The following is a 20,125-nucleotide window of genomic DNA, read 5'->3' as shown; positions in this document are numbered from 1 at the left end:
TATACTTATTAAAATAAGTGGAGCCTAAATGGTTTTAACTTTACCACGTTAGCTCCTGCAATGCCAATTTAAACTATCACTTTCTATTAAAAAAAAAAAAAAAAAAGGAGGTTAAATTGGGTGGTATTCAGTTCTGATTTAGACACTCAATAGAAACCTAATGTTTAAGTCACAGTTGTAGCAGCTGAAACAGTATTTAAAGCTGCAGCCATCCTGACCCAAATAAAAAAGGAAAAAGGAAACCCTTTCCTTTAAAACTATTACTGTAGACGTGGCTTTAGGGATTGCATCAGCTGCTAGGGCTACAATTTGAGCTTCTTATTTTTAATTAAAGATATACATCAGCATTAAAAGGGAGAGGAAATAGAATTCTGCTGTGTTTAACAAGTTTAATCGATGTACAGAAGCACCGATCTTAAAAGAAAGGTGAAGTTAAAAGAACAACCTATTAAAACAAGTTCTCTACTCATTTTTTAGTATTCCAGTTGCCTACATTACAGAGAAAAAACAAAACCTCCCTAAGAAATGTCAAAAAGTTTTACTTGTAAAAAAATGTGCATGCCCCAGCTACATGAACTTCCAAACATATTCCAAATTCAGTGTTCACTACTCTGACTACATCACGCTGAGACTTCAAATCCACATATTTTTTCCTTTTTCATCTAAACATGCTTTTTACCATAAGCATTTTAATGAGAAAGTTTGCAAGTTTTTCCTTTTTTTTAAATAGTAAATCGTACTATCTACATTCTGTTATTTTTGCTCAGGAAAACCAAACATGAGACTCACAGGACCTTCCAAAGTGATGGGGGCAAGTGTGAGAAAGTGTTGCAAATATTTTACCTGTCCAGGGGACATCTGGTGATCATTCTCTACACAGACCCTGCACATTACAAAAATGATTAAAGAAAATAAGTCTTTTTTTAAAAAAAAAAAGTGCAACTTTTTACAGAAACCTAGAGAACAGTAAAAAATAGTTTTATAAAAGTAGTCCAGTAGTGTTCTAATGCTTTTACCTTTAAAATGGAAGTATCCTCTCAAGTGTTTGCCAAAATCAATGCTAACGAAGTCAGTGAATATGTTTGAACATTCTTCTAGGTTATATGCTAGGCTGATTTTCCAAAATAATTTTCAAACATATTGACTCTTCAATCAAAACATGTCTGAACCCCTGATGTTGTAGTAAACGAAAAATATGTATGCTTCAGTGCCTGGGATAAAATCTAAACAAAACATAAAGAGAAACCCCAAGCATCCTCCACAAAAAAAAAAAAAAAAAAAAAAAAATATGTTTAATTTGTTGAAAAATGTGAATCCCACTGCTTTACAGAACTCCAAGACAGGTGAAGAATGTACAAGACCAAATCTATAGATCTATCAGCAGAATTATATCCATCAAAAAAGTGAAGAGGTATTCCTGACCTGCAGTTTATCCTGCCAGAGCCTCTAGTGTTGCAGTTATAGCATCAAACCTGCTTTTACTGGCATAACTACTTTGACAGAAAGCATTCAATGTGTATGTGGTAAGTTATGCTGGAAAAGACAGGAGTTTATAAAGTATGAACTACATCCACATGAACAGTATTATGCCAGAAGAGCACATTAGCCAAGCAATCCTAGTATGGTCTTGCCTAACTTCAGGCTTTTCTTTGATTTCATCATCAGTGTAAAAACCTGCTGGCAAGCTTTTGCACTCTGCTCCTATAATTGACAATGCAGTGGCAGGTTGTGCCACCCACAGAGTCTCTCACTCACATCAGTGTAGCTTTCCACCAGCATATCGCTCTGTCTCTGCGCAATTAAAGACTGGATCAGAAACTTCTTCATCATATCTGCACACTCATAACTGTGTATCTATAGGTCTCATTATCAAGGACTCTGAATTTCCCTGCTGGTGCCAGAAGCATTTGGAATTCTTATCAAAACATACACACACACAAAATCAGACCATATATTCAAGTTCCTAATGCAGATACAGCTATTTTAATGTCTGCCATTCAAGCCTGGATGTTCTAGGCCCCGTTTTTCCTTTCTGTGGAAGAAAGGAGAGCAACCATTACAAATGTGTCAAAAAGCATAGCGTGTTTTGGACTTGAATACCAAAACAACATGAAATGGATCTGTAAAGGCTTGTTATTTCTGTTTCAATCAATAACACATATCTTCACAAACTTCACTCCAACATCGCTGCAAACAGTGGCACATTACTGTAGTTAAGGGCATCTGTTTTATTTCATTATGTCAGCTAATGGTGCTTATCAGCAGAGGGCTGTACACTAATACTCCCAACGTACTTCATATTGCCAGTCAAAGACAAACAGTGTGGGTATTTTTTGTTCCTCGAATATACAGCTTTTCACAGTTTTGCTAAAAATCACTTCAGAATCACCTCATACATGACCTCTATCTGCTCTAGTGAAGAACAAGAGCAACCCCAACTTAAAAAAGAAAGAGTATGGAACTGTTTATTCACATCTTTTAAGTACAACACTACCTTTCTTCCCATTTGTTTACCAAAGTATTTAAATCCAAAGTCTTAAGATATAAACAAATTACCCACAAAAGCCACTCACTTGAGTCAGGAGATCTTCCTGGTTAATCATTTATACATAGTTTACATCTGTAGTTATCCAAAGAAACCAAAATAAATAAGAGAAGGACTGGACCCCAGAAATGCAGTGAAATGGAAAAGCAAAGCACTGGCCTAACAGATGTGGTCTGAGGTGTTCTGGTAACATGAAGAAAAATCATTTCATAGGGAAACAAAACTTCCTGCATTTCTCCAGTACCTGCTGTATTGACAGGAAAGAAATGGGGCCCATCACTATATGTCATGTGCCACTGATAACTCTAGCATTACTTTAGCCTGTCATCAATAAAGTAACGATCACGTTATTTACAGAAAATCACATTCCCTACCTAACACAAACCACACTGCTTCAAAGACTTCCACTCACAGGCTTGATTTTTCTGGAACACAGTGACTACATTCACACTGCAATCTCTCAATTGCTTTTCCTGCCTAAGTAGATCATAAAAATACATGGTCAAGGAAAGTGTAGTGAGTGCCAGACAAAATCTGCTATTATACTCGTTTATACCCTCCAAGAAATTTCTTCTGACTTTCAAACCTCTGTACCTCGAAAGTCTGTGTAGAATGTCACAATTTCCTTCTCCTTTCAGCATGCATCCACACTTACGCACAAATTCAGAGAGAAACTTAAGCCCCATTACCTTTCAAGGAAACATTTTCCTAACATAGAGCCACAGACACCTTAAAAATGAATTTATAGTAAGAAAAATCAAACATCTCTGAAATATAAGTCCATGTCTTTAACAGCTAATATGGAGGCAGGTGTCCAATTTTTAGCCTTTACATTTGACCTCATTAACTTTCCGATTCCCAGGGGTAAGCATTTTTATCTGTATTTCCAGTCTACCACTGGACATACAAGTGCCATTTAATAAGAACTGTTCCTACAGCAAAAGTTGAACTAAATTCTCTTTGAAACAGTTGGGTCAGGATTAAAAGTAGAAGAAATGTGTAATTTTAAACTCCCGGTCCTTTCTCCAGCAGCTGAAGATCTTTCACATCCCACTTGCCAAAAAGACCTACCACCTTCAGAACTGAAACCTGGCATTAAATACAAAAGAATAGTTTAGTGGTTAATAATTTATGGATGTTAATGTAAGTCAGACTGTGATCCAGAACATGGCTCTGTAATGCCATTACAACACACATTGGAGTATCTTCTTCTATTTATATCAAGGAGATGGAAAGACACTATGAGGACAATACCTGAAATTGAGTTAGAGACTGTGACTTCTACAAAATCTTAACCATTTAGAATCTTAACGACCTAAAATCATAGCACCTGGGCAGCAATGCACTGCTGAGCTTCAGTTTTGCCAAAAAGCACACACATGAAAAAGAAGAAGGAAGTGTTACAACAGTCTGTACCAATACTCACAAGCATATTTTACAGTACTGGAATAGAGAAATTTAATCCTACAGTTAAAATATATTAAACAATACCTGGCAGGAGCCGTTGGGTAAATTACTTTTATATGTTGGAAAGCCATGTCTTGATTCAAAATTTGTTTTATCCATGCTCTTGCTCCTTGGCCAGTATCACCTGTATCACAGAAAAGAGTACAACAAGAATTATTCTGTGCATTTAGCAAGAAAACTAGACAATGTCAAATATATTTACATGAGACTGACCTGATTTCCAAATCACAGTGTAAATCCTCCAAAATGCTAGAAGAGAACTTTCTAGAAAACCTTAACACCCTTCCCAATGAAGATGGACTCAAAACTTCCTAGAAACAGACTACTTTAAAGGTCCCACAGCATTAAGTTTAATAAATGCTTTACTACATCCAATGGCTTAAGCACATCCTAATCAGGCACAAGGCCTTACCTCTTACTTGTAGCTCACCTTATTTGCTGGTAACAGTGATATAAAATACTGATGAACATCTTAAGAAGGAAGATAAAACCTGCTGCTCCCATTAGAAAAGATAAGTTACTTTTAACACAGAATTTTATTTTAACCCACTTCAAAACCTAGTCAAGAGCAAGACAAAGGATCTTCACATTATTGTAATTATGCTGACATTACACACAGGCTTAAGAGAAGCATCAAACACTCCCAATGTTTTGTGAAAGTGATCAAGAGATGAGTTTGGGTTAAAAGTATCTGGCAGGCTCCTCCAAAACCTTAGTCCCACAGTTCTGTTTGAAAGCTTGTTGTGATCTGACTGTGTATTTTTTCCTAGTCAGATTATAGCCTAGACCAAGTCAGATTATAGCCAAATCCCTGCAGCCTGAAGTGCTATGCGTGGATATACAGGATGAATTCTTATGCAGACACTACATGTTTCTTTCAAACACACGCACACATATGTACACCAGAACTCACCTCTGCATCACTGTATCCTCAACCGTAACTTGCCACCCTGCTTGAACAGCATGCACACACAAGTCTCCAGTAAGAGTTAAACAATGCTTTAAGCTTGAAGAAACTGGACCATCAAGGAACATGGTTTATAGTTGGCAGTAATACAACATGTAGTAATGTTCAACCTAAACATTTGGTAGGGATTCAGCAAACAGGAGCTTCACTCCTGCAACTCTTACCATAGGGCTTTAGTCTTGTTTGAAGTTGGGGCTCCCACATATTATCAACTCATGTGCTAATCCGAGTTAAAAGTATTCTCTGTTACTTGTTCTCAAGTTGATCAGTTTGACTTTAGAACTCACCCTATTTTTTTCAACAAAATCACTGAACCACAAGAATTAAATGTCACTGCCCTACACCAGGCTTACTGCCACATCACATGGGTTCATCTGAACAATATCACATAAACATGATTTACTGTTATGATTGTAATTCCCCAACAGAGAAGATGAGTCTTTGCTTTAGCACTCAAACAAAATTCAGCTATCTTTATTTACACATACATTTAATGAATCTTCAGAATTAAAATAGAAGGCAACAAACGCAGCATTTTTTTCCTTTTGAGCCCAAATGGCATAACAATTAAGTTCTGCTTGACAAATACTCCGTGACAAATAAGCAACAGGGTTGCAAAACTGACACAAATCTTATTCTGTGCTACGTTAAGCAGTAAAACCAAAGTTACATCTTTAACTGGATGCTTCAGAACACATTCCCATAACCACTTTGTTTATGTGAGTAGTATGGTCTGAAGTCCAAATAAACTTCTGATTCTTAGTAGACACTTTTCATCTGGAAGGGTTTCTTCATGGTTCCTTCACCAAATTTACGAATGATGCATCTTAAGGAGACTTGAATAAACATTTTTTTTTTGTATACACACCTCTTTTTACAGTTAGAATACAGAAGTCTAGACTTTGCAAATACTTGCACAGGACCAACCCTCAGGTAGGTCAACCTAAGCAACTATCTGAATGCTGGGACTTTGGTCTTTACAAACTCCTTAATGGTGCAGGATACATCTGTTATCCCAAATCTAGGTTTTTCACCCAGTATGCAAGAGCCGATCCACACACAGAGAAGAAATATTCGTTTATTGCATGTTTGTGCAGAGATGGGTTATAGGTGGTAATCCACAAAGTTAACACACCTCTTAACACACAGCATAACTTTTCATACACTTCAAAAAATTGTTTACAATCATGTTTAGACACACTTAATTCTCATTGATTCTCCTAAGTCTCATCTCCATTAAAAGTACAGTGGGTTTTTTTTTAACCCTGCACTTCTGTAATGAGGGGGCTTTGTTAGTAGTGGGCTCTCAAGGGTGGATCTTTAGTATGCCAATTAGAACAGCTTACACATAGTTCCAGTAATTTTCTGTTTAGTCACATTAACCATTTGGTTGTCCTTGAGCTTTTCTTGTTGTGCCCCAGCTTGACATATTTATGGTGTCTGTTCCTTCTCCCAAGGCCATGTTTTGTTAACTGTTTGTAAGGATTTAAATATTATCCTCTTTTTTTTCAAATTCTTTCTTTTCATTATAGATGTTTACTTTTTTGTTTTTCTTTCTTTTTAAATTAATTCTGATATCACATCTTTTATTACTCACAATTCCTAAGCTTTGCCAGTATCAGCAGAAACATTTACAGTTAAGGAAGCTACTTAGTCCATGAAAAGTTCATAGAAAACTCATTAAGAAAGAGAAAATTTAACTATGACCTTCTGTGTGTCAAGAAGGTCCCACGGTCCAAATGTTCTGCAGCCGCTGTGAGCACTTGCATACAGAGGTAATGCATTTTGATTTGGTAAGAATAGAATTTGGAAGCGAGGAAGAAATGAGAGGCAACTTTGACACCAAAGAAGACCAAACAACTTTCTGAAAGGTTTGTCTTTCAGTTTGTTCTTAAGATTCTGGCATCATATGCTTTCCTGGACTCTACTAAAGAATGTCAAACAATGCACAGACAGTTCTGCTTAGTCTGCTTACAAACCTGAAACAGACTGATGACAGAATTATCTTTTCCCCTTCCTCAAGTAAAATATGAATTATTTTCCTTTCAAATATAGCTTGAATTTATTTCTATACAAAATTTAAACTTAACATGTAACACGTTGATTGGATATTAGGAAAAGTTTCTTCAACAAAAGGTGGAAGAGGCTGTCAAGCACTGGAACAGGCTGCCCAGGGAAGTGCTTGAGTCACCATCCCTCGAGGTATTTAACAGACATGTAGATGTGGTGCTTCAGGACATGGTTTAGTGGTAGACTTGGCAGTGCTAGGGTAATGGTTGGACTTGATGATCTTAGAAGGTATTTTCCAACCTAAACACTTCTATGCAACATGAAAAGTTGTAAACTTAAGTCTAAAAAATTATTATACATTTGTTATGTCCATCTGCCTTCCCTGCTGAGCTACCAAGTGGATCCTCTAACTAAATTTGATGTACAGTACCAGAAATCTTCTAATATTTTTCTATACCGTTTTGCATTCACATTCTCCACTTGTTATAATTTGTCTGGAGCAAGCATTATGAACAAAATGGATCCATGCCATTTGACTGCCACTTTCCATCATAAGCGCTCTACAGAAGGTTTACAATTCAGGTTTACAGGCCAGCCCACAGCAACAGCACTGTGGCTATTTCTGTTTTAAATTTTGTTCTGCGGAACTGCTAAACAAAACCAAATAAAAGCATCCTTGTACTTCCCCACTGCAAACATTATGAATGAAATTGTATCAAAAACGAAAAATTGTAGACTACTTTAACCACATGTGGAATCAACCTCTAACCATAATCTTCCCTTACTCCTCCAACATGAGAGAAAATCATTTCCTCAAGCATTAAAGCATTAGCATTAACAAGAAGGCTGAACACATCTTAGGAACTCTTTCACTTTCATTCTTTAAGTCACAGAATTTGAGAAAAGCAAATTATAAAAATGAAACTAATAAACATATCCATCTTTGTTAAACTAAACAGAAGCATCAGCTTAGGAGAAATGCACTGGAAGAGCTGAGCATTTGCCGCACACACGTGAACAGCTCAACAAAACTGATTCCCAAGGCCTTGATCTGATAAAGACCAAGTATTACTGTTGTTCTTTAAGTCGTGTGGGCTTTGTTGTTGTTATGTAGCAAGTTAGAAATAACCTTTTAAGAAAAACAAACAAACACAGCACACAGGCCCCTCCTGCCCTCAGACCAGTCCCCTTCTGCAGGTGGTGGCCACTCCTGAGAGCAGCCAGCCCAACACCGGCTCTCAAAAGGTGACAACAGTGCTCTCAGTCTGATCCTAAACACGCCAGGAGCAATTTTAAGCGTGAAAATCACTCTTCGCTTGTGGCCGCCCTTAGAGGGGAGGAATTAAAAGGGGTCTTCTGGAACAGGGCCGTGCTCCCGGCAGATCAAGCCAGGCTGGTGTCTAACGGCACCGCCCTCAAACACGCCCCACAGACCCTCCCGGGGCCCAGGGCCCCGAGCGCCGCACACCCCCTGCCCAAGGAGGGCTCCTTCTCACGGCCAGCGCCGCGCCGTCCCCCGGGCCGGCTGCAGCCGCAGGGACAGGGACCCCTCACGTCCCTTCCCCTCGCCTCGCAGCCGCGCCGAGCCCGACAGCCGCCGTGGCGGCCGGCCCGTCCCGCTGACCGCCTCACGCAGCGCCGCGCACCGAGGGGTCGCCCCGGCCTCCCCTCTGCGCACCGGCGGGGGCGGCGGCAGCGGCAGGCACCCCGGCCCCGCCGGCCTGCCCCGGGCGGCGCCCTGCGCCCTTCCCCGGCGCCAAGCCCCGAGCCCCGGCCCCGCCGCGTGGTAGGAGGGGAGAGAAGCCACCTGAGCCGTGCAGGAAGATGAGGGAGGCGGTGTGCCTGCCCGCGGGGGACACTACGCTCCTCTGCAGCGCGCCCGGCGCCGCCATACCCAGCGCTCTCCTCCTCCTCCGGGCCCGGCCCTGCCGGTAGCGCGGCCCGCCGCGCCGGCGCAGAGCGGCCCGCCGCCCGCAGCGCCCCGCCGCCGGGCCGGGAGGGACCCCGGGGCCGCCTCCCGCGCCTCGCCCCGCGGCCCGGTCCCCTGGGCCCGCTCTGCTCAGGCGCCGCTGCCCTCAGGAGCGGCTCCCAGCCCCAACCCAGCAAGCTGCTCACGCTCAGTGCCGTGCCCTGTCTCCAAAGCCTATTTATAGAAAACACTGTCTCTCTACAGACCCCATATGTAGAAATGCCGTATGGTGGGCAAACCGCGGATCAAACCGTAAAAGGGGGGGGTCGACCCTCTCATCTTCTCATAGGTGTTTGGAAAGCCGATGAGGCTGCAGCCTCGCCAGGTGCAGGCCTTGGAGAATAAAGACCTGGCTGGTGAGAGAACTGAGGGGAGGCAGGTGGTGGGGGCTCGGATGGCTCCTTCAAGGCTCTTAGGAAAGTGCAGGGCCTGTAAGGGTGGATATAAAAAAAGTCCAACACAAAAAAGGTCCAACAGACTTGCAAGAGCTTGTCTGACCGTAATCCACGTCTGAGCACAGCTACTCTGATGATCCCGGTAGTTTCTACTGAACTGCTGTAGGGGAACGAGGAATAGGAACTTTCTTTCACCCTTTTAGATGACCTACACACATTCAAGGCCATAAGACCTTTTTTTTTTTTAATCCTAGTGAAGTCTAGATTAACCACCTGCCTTGGTGCTTTGAGGTCTGCGGCGGTGGAACAAGGATGACCAGACATAAACGCCGCTGTTGCCATTTCACTAGCCAGGTGCAGCACGACCCAGGGGGTGAGCAGCCAGTTTACAGATTAGTTTTGCAGTTCATCATGGAAGTTTTTTGGCAAGCCATAGGGGCACACCTGTTAGTCCTTAAAAATGTAATGAAACCTTAGCCTCTTGAGGTAGCATGTTATTACCTTCAGAATGGCCTGTGGGTTAAGTAGATGAAACATCAGCATGTATGTAATATGAAGAGCATGCTGTGCTTGTATTTCTGTTCAGATTACTGTCCTGACTACTATTTTCCTTTATATTTAGTCCATGAAATCTTAGGGCACCAGTTAAACGTAGACTGTCAAACAGCATGTTATGATGCCCCTTCAGAATGTACGCAGCTGTCTTTTTAATGTATCTAGAAGCATTCTGCAGCGGGTCTGAGAAGCAAATAAAGAGAAAAAAAACCCCACCCTGATAGATGCAGAAGTGAGAAAATTGCATGGCCGGGAGGGATGAAAGACGTATGTAAAATTTTCTACAGTGTCAGTTGCTCGATACAAGCATACAAAATCTCAGCAAAGTAGTGCCACCATGAACAAGTCAGTATTGCTGGTGCCTAATAGCTGAGACATACCTTAGTTTCCATTTGACTTGCAGTACACAAAAATAATTGTGGTATTTGAGACATCAAGGCTTTTTTTAAAAAAAAATAAATAAAAATTACCTTAGCAGGGAAGTTTAATCATGATTATAGGGTATATTCACTCAGTTAACTACACTTACTTGTAGTATTTTAATTTATCTTGCCAGCTTTCATAAGCATTGTAATTTTTGAGGGCTATTATATGTGAAGGGTGACTGAACAAAGGTACAACAGTGACGTGTGGCTTTGGACAAACTCTTCTGCACAGTTACGGCAACAAACCATGATCAAACCTTTTTAAAGCTTATTGTTTGTCATTCCCTGCCTCTGAGTTACAAGCTTGGAGGTACAAGATTTTTTTTATGCCAACAAATAAATCTTGATGCCAGGAACAAAACAAAGGATAAAATATCAGACCATGCGAACTAGTACTCCAGGTTTGGAGGGTTTTGTCTGTTGTTTCTTTTTTTTTAAGGGAAAACCTCAAGGCATATGATTTATTTTTTCTTCTCCATTAAAAAACAGGCAAGGGGCTATCTTCCCCTGAGCAGAGAGGACTCCAGAGCTTCAAGGGAAAGACTAGTATTTTTTAAAAAATTAAAGGCAAAATGGAGCACTAATAGGAGCTCTGAACAAACCTAAATGGAAAAGATCTGAGTTACAATTCTGATGACTACAAATTTACTGTAATACCCTGTTATTTATTACCTTGGGTAATAAAAATATTTTCTTGGGGTGTTTTAAAGTATATTATTTATATTGAAAGTTAATGATATTAAAAATGTATTTTAATTACATTTTTAAAAAAATAACCACAACAAAAAACCCCTTCTAACTGTGATAGGTCTGAATCAAGTGCTCAGAAATGGCCAGAAGATGATTCTGTTTCTTCTGGGAGTTTGCTGTCATTAGAGGGATGGTGGAGTCCCCTTCCCTGCCAGTTTTGCCTCCTACCTGAAGGAGGAGGCGAAGAAGGTAACATCCTTGGAGTACGAACTAGAAAAGGGTTCTGTTTCCCTGGGCTGAACCTATGAAGCCCATGAAGCAGAGCGATGTAACCCATGAAAAACATGAAGATCATGACTGCTGCTAAAAGCTAGCCTTAGTAACCGAAAGAGCTAACCTGAATTAATGGTTTGTTAATAACTGTAGATAATTATAGGCAGTATGAAAATACCTTGCACATTTTGTTAAACATATGCTTGAGTTCTGATGCTTACAGTGTTTTATAAGTCTTTTCGCTGCTGACATGTAACATATCCAAAAGGAATTTATTATATTTCACAGCATCAATCAAATGTCCTCCCACACCCTTAAAAACATATTCTGTTGCAATTGCTTTTCTTTTTATTTTGTTTCCAGGGTTAATGAAAGAAATTGATTAAAATTTGACTTAAATGCTAAATAAATATTGAAATATGTGGCCATATTTAAGTTTTCTAAAGAAAGTTAAAAGTTTAGTGTGAGCTGTGTTTTGTTCCTTAGGATAGGCTCTTGCTCACGGTGTTCTCTGTTCCAACTTTGTTCTCTCACGCTGACTATTCAGAAGAAACCAGAAGAGTTTAATTTACCTGCAACCATTTTGATATTTTTCTCATTTAAAATGGCTTTGCACTTTAAAATTAACTTTAGCTGAAAACAGTATGTTGCTGAGTAATTTTTATGTCCAGCATGTGTACATATATTATGTCCAGAAACAGAACTAAGGCTCTTGCATCCCACATTGAAAAACAGTTTGTAGGTATTGTATGGTTACTGTTGGTTTTGGTTTAGTACGTGAGTTAATCCACAGATGCCTCATCGATGATTACAAAGAAGTATACCTGATTTCTAGTTGATTATATTTAAATTCAGGTGATTTTGACAGAAGCAGGGATTTTGGTATAGAAATAAAAATATCAGGGTTTTGGATCTTTCCACACATACACCCCTGTATTTCTTTCTCATTATAATGACATTATCATCACCGTATCAGAAGATACTTGAGTGATAGCTATGCTATACTTGCTTTCTTCATTATTAAGGCATTAAATTGAATGCTGTATTTCTTGACTTTTTTTGTGTGCGTTCCTTCCCTGTCCTACCCTTCTCCCTTTTTTACAGGCTGAAGGGTCTGTCCACAATTTTTAAGACCATCATGCCAGTTACTGTGATCCAATAAAAAAACTATCCTCAGATTTGCAGGTGGTTTCATTCCTTGGCAGTACTTTGATGTAGAATTTATATGGCATGGGGTTTTTTTAGGTCTCCCTTTCAGTGTACATCTTGGCATAGTTTATTCTAAAAAGTTCTTGTAAAGTTCTCTGCACAGCTGCCACAGTAGAGGTAGGAAGTGCTATAGGGTTTGCTATTCAGGCATACAACCTAGTGGTCTGTTTATCATGCTGAACTATTCATACACTCACTAAACCAAATGAAAACTGTATTTTCATTCATAATTTTTAATTAATATGTTGAGGTTTTAGCAAATGATCAACATTCAAAATATGTGGATTTTGAAAAGTTGTTTTCCTGTCCAGTCAGAAGTATATTTCGGTGCCGAGTTCTGTTCTGTACTACAAAAAAAGGCTCCCTAGCTAGGAACCATGCCTAATATTGTGCATCACATGTATGATACACTGTGGAGTTGTGTGGGGCAAGTCAGTCCACAAAGAGAAAAGCAAGTTGCCTTCTGCATCTGAATACTGCCTGGCACAATGGTATCTTGACCCAATGTTTCTAGTTACCACAGCAAGGTAAACAAGTAATAAATAAACAAATCATGTTCTTTTTGGCCCAAGACATAAATGGTGTTTAGGGTCTTGTGAGATAATTTTGCTAGCAGGCGCCAGATATTTACTGCATGCCATCCAATTTGTTCAAAAACAAATGAGGGCACAGTCCCAGGGACAACAGGAGGCAGATTCAGAAATCCGAGCCTGCAGCTAGCCAAGACCCTGCCAAAACAAACCCAGGCTTGGCTACAGTACTGGTGCCTGTGTGTTTCTTTTGCTCGTTCTTTGCAGCAGATTTGCTGCTTCTGAGTCATTTTGGATGTCCACTCAGCTGCTGCATCTGCAGGCATCTCCCAGGCAAGCTCCTTGGCCCATCTTGTTCAGCTTATAGCCTGCTGGAGCCTGGAGGGATGTTCCTCAACCAGAATTCCCCAAGGAATCTTGCAGACATGCTCGGGGCTTACCAAAACCACATTAACAGTGTTCTCAGCAAATAGCAAAGCCGCTTTCTGTTAATAAGTGGACTGGTGGTGTCTGCCTTTTGTTCAATACGTTGCTGATTAGAGCTACAGCTGCTAACTGGTATGACTGGTTTTACGTTGACAGCTGCTGGCAGAGCTGCTCTACATACCAGACGGTATTTCCAAGATGCTCACCCTGGGTAGTGAACACACCTTGGCTGTAGGAGATGACTTCAGGACTTTTGAGGGAAACTTGAAGTGCCACTAGAGGGTTTGCCTTCATTGGAGCTTTGCCTGTGGGAAGATGTTGGTGCTGGGACCACAATATTATTACAGTCTTCAGTAAATTTTCTGGACTCAGAATGAAGGATCCATCATTGATTTAAACTGTGTATCTGGCAAGTTTGTCACGCCTTGTGATTTCATTGTGTTTTGGTATATCTCTTGAGGACCAGTGTTCTTGTATATATGTTACTGAGTATGAAGCTCAGGTTCTTGTTGCTTCAAAAGGACGTAAGCACTCTGAATTGAGGAAAAGGCTGTGAAAACATGAACCTTAAAATCCAGACATACAAGAAAAAAACCCCAAGATCCCTATTTTAAAGCTCATAATTTTGACTCATTTATTTAGGTTCTGATTTATGAATTAGGAATTCTCAAAATTAACAGGAGCGCTCTAGTGAGATTACTGCACTGGAGTTCATAAATGAGTGTGCCCAGATCTGTGCTGACCTATTCTGTGTTCATGTGAATTGGGCGTGTTAAACATATCACACTCTCAAATAACATAGCTGTGCTAGCGAGCTCTCTCGTTTTCTCCATAGAAATATATTCTGTCCAACCAGAGTATCTCATGTCAGTGTGGAGTACTTTTGCCAGTATAAATTGGAAGTCTGAAAGAGGGCTTTGCTCATATAAATATATTGGCAAGACTTTACACAGTCACAACAAAATCTAAATTTGCTTTCTTAATGCTAAAATCTGGTTTTGGTTACATTACTGTCAGTCTGGAGTAAGTCCCTCTGGTTGAACCAAAGATAAGTTGAGCCCGAGAAAAAAGTCTTTTGGACTCACAACCCTGTAATGACATTAGAACACAGAAATGGCAGAAATCACTTTACTAATCTGCAAGTGTCTGTGTTCACATTGGTTTTGGTTAAGTTACCCCGTCTGAGCCTGAGCAGGTAAAATGTAGAAATTTGTATCAGCACTGGAAACATATAATACAGAAGTCCCTGACAGACCTGTTTGTTGCTTTCCTCCTGCTTTCCTACCAGTGGGACTTTGTTTGTATGGCTTCCACATTTTGGCATTTATTTGTCAAAAACCGGGGCGTAGGTGTAAGCATTTTTTTGGGTGCAAACTTAGATGATGCCATAAAGCAGCATTTTTCATTTTTCAGCACTTATTAGCTCAGCTCCTCAGCTGTGCAGCACCACACCCTGGGGTGCAACTTATAGAGGGATAATTCTGGCAGGTTTATATTGGCCTAAATTTATAGCATTTAATTTGGAAAGATGAGTATCTTGTTCGCATTTCCAGTACAATGTTGTGACTATTTGACAAGATCAACCACCAAGACCTTTGGAAGACTGGAAATCAGAATATGTCCTAAAGATACATAGATTCACTTTGAGACGGTGGATTAATGGAAACCCCATTTCTTTAAATCAAATGTGCTACGTTTTAAATTATTTTGGTGTCAGTGCACCAAATTCTTCCAAAACAGAGCATCCAACATGTATATACATACATATACATATAGTATTAATATTAAGGTAAGCTGAATGTTGCAATACTGTACTCAAAGCTTTTAAGATAACATTTTTGATGCCTTAAGATAAAACACAATGGTGTATCTTTTTCATCACACAGATATGGCATAAGGACACAAAATATACATCAAAACATTTTTCCTACATATAAATTTATGATTAAATATGAAACCAGTATGCGGAGTGACTATCATACATACATTTGTTATGTTTTATTTCTTTTTCTAAAATGAAATATGTTCCAAAAGGGTAGTTCCGGAATGTCTGATAATAAGTTCTGGGTGGACTGTTTTTTCTATGTGCTAGGGATGAAATTGATGGTTGGTTGTTACTATTTTGCTTGATTGGACTCTAAGGGTGCAGGTATATTTTTCTGGGTCTGTAACACTGGTAACACTGGTCCTTTTCTGTAGTCAGTAGAGGCAGTGGGTCTTCTCTATGGTCTGTAAAGGGTGCCTATGGCTATGAGCTCAGCTATAGCCATCTGAAATGTGGACATGTCAAGTTAGGTGAGATTAAGTGCATCCTGAGTCTCTACTTTGGTTTTGTGTTGTTGGATTTCAGGTCATGGCCACACCATTCCTAGCAGGCCACTGAACATAATATCTCTCAGAAATCTAACTGGGTCCCAGTTTGGATCTGTAAACTCTTACAGTTGGAGTGTGGTGGCTGAGTGACAGCAAAATAGCTATGACCCAGTTCTGTCATACCTGAAATGTACCTACATTTTTAAAATCAGCACCATCAAGCTAGCAATAACAAGGATTTGTTTTGTTCCCTGCCGCACAGGAACTATGGAATTAGAGAATGAAAAATATGAACAGGTCACTGTAGAAAGGTTACCCACCGGGGTGTTGGGGCTGCTTTAAGCCTAGCTGTAGAGCAGTTTTTCCATTACGTGTCTGAACGAATTCTCAGACACGTGAAAACTGCAAAACTGGCCACCTGTGGATAACTGGATGACTCCATTCCAAGTCAATTAACACAGAGAGAATTATGCAGAAAATTAAATAATTAGATTTTCAGGCAATGTGAAACATGTAAGTTACATTTGTGTAACTTAATCACTGTTTTCAGAAACAATTGCAAAGACACCTAAGCATGCAGTACGTAAACAAATCTGGCATGAAGTGTTAGGTATTATATAGGTGCAGATTGCTCACCTTTGTCTTGAAATGTGGCCTTTATTAGATATCTGTGAATTACAATAAAATTTGATACATTAATGGCATTAGAACCATATTGCTTTAAAAGAACCGAGAACAAAATACTTAAGTGTTTTAATTAAGAAGATCCTTATTCGGATTTTTACTTTTTCCATTATGCAAAGTTAACCCAATATTTTCAAATAAATTGTGTGCTTTTTTTCAGATTCAGAGGGAGTTACTCAGCTGAATGAACTGCTTTAAGTTGGTCCTGTCCAAATGAAAGCCAGTCTTAATGTGAGAGCAATTATTTTTCATAGTCCTTAGCATAAACCATGTGATGTTGGGAAGTTCTGAACATTTGAATATGCTAATTATCCTTCCCTTTGCTCTGTGGTAGATGCTGGTTTGCTATATAAATTGGCTCAGGAATCTGCATGTTTTTGTGATGTGCTAGTTGCCATCTGCTTTGGAGATACTCCCATGCACTTTTGTTGATGCAACAGCTATAGTGTTTTCAAATGTTGACACTATAAAAATGTAATGTGATTGGGCTTGGACAAGTGCCTTAAACAGACCACCCATCATATTTATTTTGCTGCCAGTCGGAACAGGCAAACTCTTGGGTAGAATGTTGAAGTGCTTTGAACTTTCCAGATAGATAGTGAATAATTTGTGGTTCATTTTAAAGAAGATTTTGACAGTCCTGAAAAAAGTCCTGTTTAACTAAAAAGCCACCATTGTCATCCAGATTTTAAAAGCTTAATATTTAAGTTGATTTTATTTTTTTTATTAGTAATTATTTCACAAAAATTTAGTTTAAATGCCTTATTTTTGGTAGCAGAGAAAAAAAACTTGTTAAAGAGTAAGCTGGAAAAGGATAAATTTATTATTATATATTATTTTTATATTGCTCTAAGTCAAATGCAGAGCAAGCAGCTATATTTGCTTATGTTTATAAAATGACTGGATTTGGTGGACAAGGTACATCGAAGATTCTGTGTATATATAAACGAGAATGTTTAATGTGGACAGAGCTGCTTAGATATGGTGTGGACATTGAAGCTTAGATACGCTTATGTCACAAACTTGGAAATCGCTGATTTTAAATCCAGTAGGAATGTTTTATCACCATCAATTCTAGAAAAATAAGTCAGGGTTCAAACCTCTGATACAATCAACGTTCACAAGAATATATACTCATGCATGTGTTGTTAACCTATTTGATGTCTTGGTTTTACCTTAACGGTAAGCAGGCAAAAACATTGACTTAAATCTTAGCCTTTTCAAGCATTAAGGACTAGAGGTGACTGATACAGAATTCCTGGGCAGAAAACAGGTTGTTGAAATAGATTGAAATGTAAGTGTTCATAGTGAAACAGAGCGTTGTCATCACAGGTCTAGAAAATTATCTAATATTGGATCAAAAAAAAAAAATGTGTTTCAGAACAGGAATCCTTCTTGTACTAACTGATATCACTGTTACCAGAAACAGAATAGCACAGAGGGGAAAAAAAGGGATCCAGTGAAAAATAACAGAGCAGACAGTCAGGATCTTGTTCTCTAAAAGGTTAGATGCAATTAAGAGTAATTCACTTAAATTGTGGCACTAGAAGATTGGCATAGATGAGAATTTTGTGTATGGTCACTCCAGAAAAAATATTGGACTTGGAGTTTAATTTTGAGGTGGCCTTGGGCAGGGGGTGGGGGGGTGGGGTGGGGTTGCTTGTTTTTACATAAGTGTTCCATAATAATTTTTACAAAGAAAAAGTGTGCTATAGACAGGGGATTGCCTAAGAAGATTTTCCTAAGAAGGGAATCTGTAAGGATCTTCAGAACCATAGCCACATTTTGGACTTAATAAAGGATGGTGGTGTGCCAGAGAGGAAGAGGAGACCAAGATGTGGTTGCTTGTTACTGAAAAAGAGATAGTGTTGACAATTTTTAATAAGAAAAATGAAGTCTCAAGAGAGGATGGCCTAATGGCAAAGCTATTAGCTACATCCAGAAAGATGGTCTCACATCCTTGCTGAAACATTCAAATTACATGAGAACACAGTGTGCTTTCCCAGATGGGTGAAAGAGAAACATAATCATTGCTGCCTTTAGAAATGATGACAGAAATAGCTGAGAAAATTATACCTCAATTATCTTGATCGATCTCGTAATAAACTCTACACACAATCTATCTGTCTTTGCTAGGAAAGAGATCAGGAAGAAAAAATACACCTTTGTTTTTAAGAACAGGACCAAGACAAACTTGGGGTGGAATTTTTTCAAACGGATGTATTTATTTATTAGGGATACTGCGGAAGCAAAAGTGGCTGGTCTCTAAGTTTTGTTTAAGTTAAGCAGAAGTTCAGTACAGGATCAGATAAGAGATTTCTGTCGTGGTCTTGCTTTATAATGAATAAAATCAGTATTTTTTACTGAACAGTCTCATCCAAAATACTGCAGTAAGCTCTTGAACAAGCAAATACTAATTTACAAGTGCTAAAACAGCAGTTTGACTGTTTGTAAGCATTTGAGCTTAGCTTTAGTTCCTAGTCATGATATGGCTTTTGTATCATGTTTTGCTGTTCAAATACAGAGAATGAAAAAGTCCTGAGGTCCGAAACATGGTGCAAGCATTTACTACCTACACACATAGGTACAATTGTGTAGGCAAGACAGGTGCAACTCAGATTCTAGTGTATTTTATATGTACACATAACACCTTCGGGTGTGCTGTCACAGTGACTGTAAGCGCAAATTGTTCTTGTACTTCAGTTAAAGGAACACTGGCGTTTGAACCCTTGTATTTTTTATCAAAGATGGTTTGCTCTAATTAATTTATGAGTGTAGAGAAATGATCTAGAGACCACTGGTGTGAGGAAGATGCCCTTCTCATCACATCAGTGAATTTAAAAAATAGTTCAGAAAAATAAATAAGGAATTTTAAGTACTGAAAGGATTTTGCAAGTCAGGTAACAGCTGCAAAATGAGAATGTATTGTCCTGTTGTATCTCGTTTAAATTGATGTTATAGGCAGTGAGCTTGAGAAGATAGGACTTCATAGCAATGGAACTTGCAACATAAACACATTTGTCACACCATCACATTCCCTTTCTTTTGTTCCGTGAGGTCTTATGTGAACTTAGTTCTACTGACTGAATAGAGAAATTGCAGACTTAAAAGGAATCTCACTTTTTTTAATAGAATGGGCCACAAGAGATTTCCGTAGAAAGGTACTGGAAACACTCACACCTCCCACCCCGCTTTGATTAGCTCAGAGTACTGAAATTAAATTGCATTGTCCTCAAATGGGGAACTGCAAGATATGCACTAGGGATCCCAGAGTACGTGTGACTGTTATGTATCTGATGCCAATGCTTAGGAATACAGTTTTATTCTTTTTAATTAAAACAACAAATAAAATCCTATTGAGTAGGTTTTGGGGTGAAATTCTTTTCTACTCCTCTCCGTCCTGGACACTGCTGTTCTGTATGGTAACTATTGGAAATAGTCAATGGGACTGTTAGGCAAAGCTTTTTAACTGATTCTTGCATTGTATGACCATTTGTAATTCTGAACTTCAGTTTTAGAAGGGCTTCAAAAATCTGGACCACTATGACCCCTTTGAATCAGCTGAAGTGGTTTAATATTAAAGCTTTTCTGATAATGATGTAGAGGAGTTACTGGTTTAGACACCCTGTCTACTGAGGTTTACCAGTACCTTTCAGCCTTTTGATAC

General features: G+C 39.2%; 1 protein-coding gene across 1 annotated transcript in view; it reads right to left on the bottom strand.

Moving 5' to 3' along the window:
• The window catches only part of LYPLAL1 (lysophospholipase like 1), a 29,935-nt gene extending 21,005 nt beyond the window's left edge, over positions 1 to 8,930 (bottom strand). The window contains exons 1-2 of the mRNA XM_037404982.1: positions 8,797 to 8,930; positions 4,037 to 4,136 (exon numbers count right to left, since the gene is read on the bottom strand). Coding sequence (XP_037260879.1) covers positions 4,037 to 4,136; positions 8,797 to 8,881 — 185 coding nt within the window. The 5' untranslated portion in view covers positions 8,882 to 8,930. The remainder of the gene's footprint in view (positions 1 to 4,036; positions 4,137 to 8,796) is intronic.
• Between the last annotated feature and the right edge of the window lie 11,195 nt (positions 8,931 to 20,125).

Source organism: Falco rusticolus, chromosome 12 (genome assembly GCF_015220075.1).
Source record: "Falco rusticolus isolate bFalRus1 chromosome 12, bFalRus1.pri, whole genome shotgun sequence".
Lineage (NCBI taxonomy): Eukaryota > Metazoa > Chordata > Aves > Falconiformes > Falconidae > Falco > Falco rusticolus.
This window is presented reverse-complemented; position numbering and strand designations above follow the sequence as displayed.